General features: G+C 49.4%; 3 protein-coding genes across 3 annotated transcripts, besides 2 other annotated features; all 3 read right to left on the bottom strand.

Moving 5' to 3' along the window:
* Tc00.1047053504835.29 (uncharacterized protein) lies at window positions 1-1,997 on the bottom strand (the record flags this gene model as incomplete). The annotated part of the gene is made up of 1 exon (XM_799827.1): window positions 1-1,997. A coding segment is annotated over one exon (1,997 nt), but the record flags the coding sequence as incomplete, so codon positions are not given.
* Window positions 1-6,927: a sequence feature (heterozygous, Esmeraldo-like haplotype).
* Tc00.1047053504835.20 (3-methylcrotonyl-CoA carboxylase, putative) lies at window positions 3,843-5,882 on the bottom strand (the record flags this gene model as incomplete). Its single annotated transcript, XM_799826.1, has 1 exon — window positions 3,843-5,882. The coding sequence occupies one exon, from the start codon at window positions 5,880-5,882 to the stop codon at window positions 3,843-3,845; it is 2,040 nt and encodes a 679-aa protein (XP_804919.1).
* Window positions 5,921-5,948: a microsatellite.
* On the bottom strand, window positions 6,184-6,927 carry Tc00.1047053504835.10 (uncharacterized protein; the record flags this gene model as incomplete). The annotated part of the gene is made up of 1 exon (XM_799825.1): window positions 6,184-6,927. A coding segment is annotated over one exon (744 nt), but the record flags the coding sequence as incomplete, so codon positions are not given.

Here is a 6,927-nt window from a genome sequence, read left to right as displayed (position 1 = left end):
CCATTTCCGACGCTCGCGTCCTCCACCACCTGCGCTCGAAGCGGTTTGGCTTCAGTTGGAGTCATTTTCTCTGGGAGTAAGCCTTTCGCTCCCTGAACCAACTCCACCTTATTTCCCTCGGCCGCAATCGCACCTCGCACAGCGTCCTTCCCTTCACCCACCTCCTTGTTAATCTTGAACAAGGCAACTTTATGGCTCTGAGTGCCAAGCTTGTCGTGCTGTTCATTCAGAGGAGGAGATCCCCTCTTCTGCCTCAACGACTCCGCCATGGCGATGGCGTTCTGTTTTTGGTCCTCGGATTCTTCCATTCGTGCATGCATTCTATTCAGCTCGGCCTGAAGTTTTTTGCTCGACGCAGAATCATTGGCATACGACGCGTCTGCAATGGCCTTGGCGGTCCTCACACCGCCCTGCATGTCCTCTTTGCGTCTTGTTGTTTCACTATTAAGTTCATCGCGTGGCGCCTGATCTTGCAGCTCACTCATTTGACGCTTGCACTGCGCATCCAGACGCGCACACCAGGCCTTCAAAGACGTTATTTCTCTACCGTAATTCACTCGCGCGTCATCCAGTTCCTGCCGAGCAGCCCGCGCCTCCGCCCTGAATCGCTCGGCCTCCTTCTCCGCCTGCTCCAGTTGTCTTCTGAGGGAACTATCATCCTTGGGGTGAAGGGACTGCGTGGAAAGTTCCTCAAGCTTTCTTCTCATTTCCGTTTCATCTCGCAATTTCGTTTTTAACTCATCATTCTCATCACTGAAACGTTTCAACGCACTTGACTGCCTTTCTAACTGTTCGCGCAGGGGCTGAATCTCGCCCCATGCGTCTACTGAAGAATTCGTTTCGGCCTCTAATGGCCGCCGAGAGGAATTGGACCCTGCAGGCCCAAATTTTCCGCCCGACGCATTCGTACGGACGGATTGCCGCTGCTGTTTTTTTGCTTTTGGTTTCGGCTTCTCTACCGACTGCGGAGGAGGATTTTTTGTCCGCGTTGCTACCGCATTCTTCTCCACCCGCAGCTGCTTGTGCTCATCCTGGAGCCGCTCATTCTTCTCCCGGACATCCCCTAACTGCTCTCGAAGGGATGTCAGCTGCTTTTCATTCTCACGGAACATCGACATGTTCTTATCCGCCTCCTTTTTCATGCGCTGCACTTCTTCTTCCATCTCCGTGACTCCCTTGCGCATCTCCTCGACCCGTTTCTCCAGCGATTCGGCGCGGCTTTCGGCGAGTTTCCTTAGGGCGGACTCGTCATTGGCTCGCTTTACTTCACGCAGAAATTTCTCTTCCGCGGAGCGCTGCATTTGCCTGGCATTTTCGGCATCGGCTCGCGCAGCAGCAACGTCATCTTGGGCACGACGGAGTTTAAATTGAAGTTCCGCCTCCTGCCGTTGAATCTCCGCCATTTTCTTCTGCAGATGCTCCACTTCATAACTGACGGGCGCTCGATTCACCGCAATACTCGCGTCATGCGAATTAGACTCGCCGGTGGCCGCCTCCATCACGCCACGCCGCTCCTTCGCCGCCCTCGGCACCGGATTCCTCGCGGAATATCGTCGGCCCAAAGCGGCCCGCGCAGCTTCCTCGGCAGCGGCTCTTTCGCGCTCCGCCTCCATTGCCTCCCGCTGGAAAAACGCCGTTCTCTCCTCATCGGTCATGTACTGCATACGCTCCCCGCGCTCCAGCGCGCGAATACTCATCCAATCTTCATGCTTCTCCCGCTCAATTTTCGAGCGAGCGGCACGCTCACGCTCCTCCTGCATGTAACGAATCACCCGCTGCTTGCGCCTGGTCTCGTCGATGGTATGTCCTTCACCGCGAACGCTGGAGCGGCAACTGAAACGACTGCCAAGGCGCACGGAGCATTGACTACCGCGTGGATCACCAAAGCTTGTGGCACTTCCGCAGGAATCACACCTGCGACTAAAATAGCCGTTCCACAGCGGGTCCGGGTCATCACGCGTGGCGATCCCAATCCCGTCCCAGTGAAAGTTTTCCATGGCCTGCTCAAAGCCCCCACGGCAGCCCGTAATAATCTCTTCCCCTTCCCCTTCTCTCAGCCGCAAAAATAAAGGAACCCCCCACGCACACAAACACGAAAAAAAAAAAAATGCACAAAGAAACCACGACTCACTCGGGTCTCTCACCCACGCACCAAAGAATCATGCATCCGTTTTGACTAAACACGACTACAGAGTGTCAGGTGCCGGGTTCCCTTCGCCCCCTCCTCCTTTTAGGTTCCAACATTAACCAATCAGCCCCCTGTAAACACAGGAAACAGGTGATGGTTATCCTCACTCAGAAAAAAGGCATCCACACAGCATCCAATTAACAACAGGAAAAAAGAAGACTCCAAAGTCATTTACAAAAAAACACGTCACGTGAGAGGCACTGAGGCGCAAACAATACATTTGTCGAATTAAACAGCGTTGCCCACACGCTGCGCAGCGCCCTTCAGTTGGCAAGAGTTTCTGGAATTGATTTACAAGGATTAAAAAAAAAAACATTTGTTATGGCACCATTCCCCGTTATGCAGCGGTGCTCCGAGTACACCACAGAGAGAAAAAAAAAAAAAAAACGCCAATAGAAGGGGTCTTTTTCCTGGAAGCAAATGGAATGCTTCAGCACAACAAGCCAGCCGCGCCAAAAAAAAAAAATCTCTCTTCCCCTTCTCAAAAATCATCCTACTCAGTACCCTGCGGCATCACGTTACACTTGCGCCAAATACTGAGAAGGCACACCAATTGCAAAAATGGCAATTGAGCGAGATGTTCGAGAAGACGCCAATAAGAAAGCGTGTATACGGCATTGCAGTGAGCGGGGCACCATCCATAAAGGCGCGGCCCCCCTCCGCCCAGTGTCCATAATGCGCAAAAAACATTTGTAAAAATTCCATCAAAAAACAGACCCTTGTCTGACAGCAGAAAGAAATCACCCCAACACCACACGTAGTCGTCTATGACTCTATGAAAGCCGGATTTGGTGAAAAGAGCAAAGACAGTGGAAATGAATCCCAGAATAAACCACAAGGCATCCCACAGTCAGGTGAGAGACCAATTCATTTGCCAGCACAATGTTCCACGTAAAACAAAAGATTATACAGGCGCTGAGCTTGTCAGGGTGCATTTCAGCCCTAAAAATACGGCATCCACACTTTTAATTGTGTAAAATGACAACAAAATGGAATTCATGAATTCCGGACACAGCCTCATCACAGAAAAGTCGAGATACCGGCTCTTCTTAAATGGATCATGAAGACTCGCACCCACTCCAACGTTATATGCCACACGCCAGAGAGCACATTCAAGAGAAAAAAACCATACGGGGAGTAGGTTTACGCAACAGAGCCCATACACTGTGGCCGCCAGAGAAACCCCAGTAATACCCACCGGCAGCGCCGTCGCAGAACATTTCCACAGCCTTCTTTAAATAGCATGCCTCTAACAGACATGATATCCCCAAAGCAACAGGAAAGACCTCCGTCTGGCAGAATACCCGCACAGCCGTCACGGAGCCCCCCTCTCGTCCTCATTTACTCCCTGATTGCCAATCATCCCAGACTAGACGACATGATGGAAGTTCGTTGTTACGACAAAAATAAAAATAACCAAAAAAAGTGCAAAAGGATAAAAGCGCACGGGTACAACCAAAGCCGAGAAAGGGAGATGTCGCAATATAATTCTTCCATTACTCTATATATTTGTAAATAATAAGAGAGAAAAAGCGCTACACACACTTCTCAACAATTTGGCATTTTGTCTCCACCTTTTTTTTTTTTTTTTTGATTCCTTCAGATTGAGGGAAGCGTGTTCCCCTTGGCACTTTGAAGAACTCCAAACATGAACTCACGAAGTTGACGGTGGGATAATATTTGCAAGCAGGTGTTCGCCGCCCACCGTATCGCCGTCCCTCACAAAAAACTCCAATTCGCCTTCACACGTCGCTCTGACAAAGTGCTCCATTTTCATCGCTTCAAGCATAAGAATTGCCTCGCCCTGCTTCACCTTCGCACCGTTGGGCACAAGCAGTTTGGCCACTTTCCCCGGCATGGGGCTCACCACACGCGCCGACCCAGCCTCCTGCAGGGACGCATTACCAAAGTCTTCAGACAGGGAATGTAGATTCAAAATGTAAAGTTCTTCTGGCAGCACCATAGCAATCGCCTTGCCTGTTATAACAGAAGTACAGTCAAACCGACACCCATCATCCATCCTCACGGAAAACTCAACGGTCCCAGTGTTTATTGGTTTCCAATGTTCCACCTTCACCCCGCAACGGCTGCCATCGACGTCGCAAAGAAAATAGCCGTCATGAGAAACACTGACCTGTACAGTGACACGACGACCATCGACAAGAAAAGGAACGCGTTGAAACAATGTATGGTTTAAACGAAATGCAGATGCAGCAGATCCATAATAATTCAAAAAGGAGACAGCTCCAAGCGCTAAAACAGGATTCCTGAGAGGTTTTGTTCGAAGCAGTTCAGTTCTGTTCTTCTCAATAAAATTTGTTGTCACGCCTCCCTCAATAAAGGAGGAATTTTTGAGGCAACGTTTAAGAAACTCAACGTTGGTCTGCACACCAACAATGTGGTATTTATCTAAAGCCGTATGCATCCCCTCAAGAGCTTTGGAACGGTTCTCCCCCCAAACTACCAGTTTGGCAATCATGGGATCGTAGTGGACAAGCACATCGTCTCCAGAACGGAATCCTGAGTCGACTCGAACTCTCGTGCCTCTATGGATGCCCTGTGGTGGTTCTCGAATGTACTTCAGTTTTCCACTACCAGGAAGAAATCCATTCGCAGGAGATTCCGCGTATATTCGAGCTTCCACGCATGCACCATAAATCGAAATATCCTCCTGAGTGAATCCCAACGGATTCCCCTGGGCTGTTTCTAATTGCAAACGAACAAGGTCGAGAGGTTTTCCTTTAATTTGACATATTTCTTCAGTCACCGGATGTTCCACCTGCAGGCGTGTGTTCATTTCCATGAAAAAAAACGTGTTTCTCTCAGTATCAAAAATAAACTCCACCGTCCCCGCTCCAACGTATCCAACTGCTTTGGCCGCTCTCAAAGAAACTGTTCCAATTCGGTGTCGCATGTCAGGGGTTATGTGAGGTGCCGGGGCCTCTTCAATCACTTTTTGGTGCCTCCTTTGGACACTACAGTCTCTTTCAAAGAAAAACACCCCGTTACCAAATTTATCAAAAAAGATTTGGCACTCAATGTGTCGTGGTTGCGTGACGTAACGCTCCAAAATAACCCGATCATCCTTAAAGAAATTCATAGACTCACGCTTTGCACTTTCCAACATGAGTTTGAATTCATCCACACTCTTCACAATCTTCATCCCCTTCCCACCACCACCCGAAACAGCTTTAATGAGTACAGGGAAGCCAATTTTCTTCGCCTCTTCACACAAGCACTCAAAGCTTTGATCCTCACCATAATAACCTGGCACAACTGGGACCCCCGCGGCCTCCATAATGCGCTTGCTTTCGCTCTTGGAACCCATAGAGGCCATAGCCGCAGCTGGGGGTCCGATAAACTCTATCCCTGCTTCTGCAACAGCGGCGGCAAACTCAGGGCTTTCCGAGAGAAATCCATATCCAGGATGCACGGCGTCGGCGCAAAGTCTCTTTGCGGCCTCAATAATGCGTTCGCCTCGAAGGTAAGACAGAGAGGCTGGGGATGGACCCAGCACAAAGGCTTCATCCGCCTCCTGCACATGCCTAGCATTCAGCTCACTTTCACAGCAAACGGCCACGGTCAGTAAGCCCATCTCACGGCATGTGCGAAATACGCGGCACGCAATTTCGCCACGGTTCGCCACCAGAATTTTCTTGAATTCCGCATGACAAAACCTCGTGCGACGGAGCATCAATAAATTCTTCCTGAGAAAAAAGCAGCACTCAACATTAAAAAAATAAATAAATAAATAAATAAAAATCGCACATTTTGTACAAACGTACACACAGGTACAAATACAAGTCCATTGCACATCCGATTTATTCAAGACCCGTTATTATTGTTATTTTTTAAAATCTTCCATGTGTCTATATATATATATATATACGCATGTGTGTGTGGGGATAAGATAGAAACAAGATGAAATAAGGACCAAGAACAAAAGAGTGGCAAATACCGGAAGATATTCCTCCTCACACTGCATGCACGTTTTTCTATGAGCCAACCTGTTGCATGGAAACCGCATGCGGTTCCTCCTCAATGACCGGGTGGACAGCCAAAAAGCGCTCCGCGTCCGCCAAATCCCGACGCAACATAGAAGCCCGTTTCGATAATGAGTCTTGCTCGATGCCTCGAAGAAGATAGGCGACATTTCCACGATGATACTTTTTCCCGTAAAATGCTCGACAGATGGCTGAAGCTTCCTCAACGAGACACCGCGCTCGATCTCCTCTCCACTCAAAGGGATCGACAGGTAAAAGCCCATCGCCCAATACACTCAATTTCACGTGCAACACCGAATCCTTGATCGCGGGCATGGTTGCCGGAAGAAGACGCACACGAGAATGCTTTTCAACACTATTCTCAAGCACATTTCGAATGACTGGGTGCAGTTCATTGATGCAGAAACCCGAGCTACCTTTTTGCTCCCTCCGGATGGCTCTCCACGCAATGACATTATTTGTGTACCACAGGTGAATCACCATTCCTAGTCCCATCACAATTGCAACATCATTCCGCCCAAATACCTTTTCAATGAGCTCCTTGTTAGGGCAAAAAACGCCGTGCTCCTCGTAAAACAGAACCGCCATGCGGTTCGGGTTGTCTACCATCAACACAGACGCGAGCGATGACACTTTTGCCATTGTGATAATGGCCTCGGCTTCCGTTTCTAGACCGTACGTCTTCCGTAGGCACCACGCCCCACTCCCATCGCCACTCTCAAACGCATCAAAGGC

This window comes from Trypanosoma cruzi (genome assembly GCF_000209065.1).
Source record: "Trypanosoma cruzi strain CL Brener chromosome Unknown tcruzi_1047053504835, whole genome shotgun sequence".
Taxonomy (NCBI): Eukaryota; Euglenozoa; class Kinetoplastea; order Trypanosomatida; family Trypanosomatidae; genus Trypanosoma; species Trypanosoma cruzi.
The sequence above is the reverse complement of the archived record's forward strand: the minus strand, read 5'-3'. Positions and strand labels throughout refer to the sequence as shown.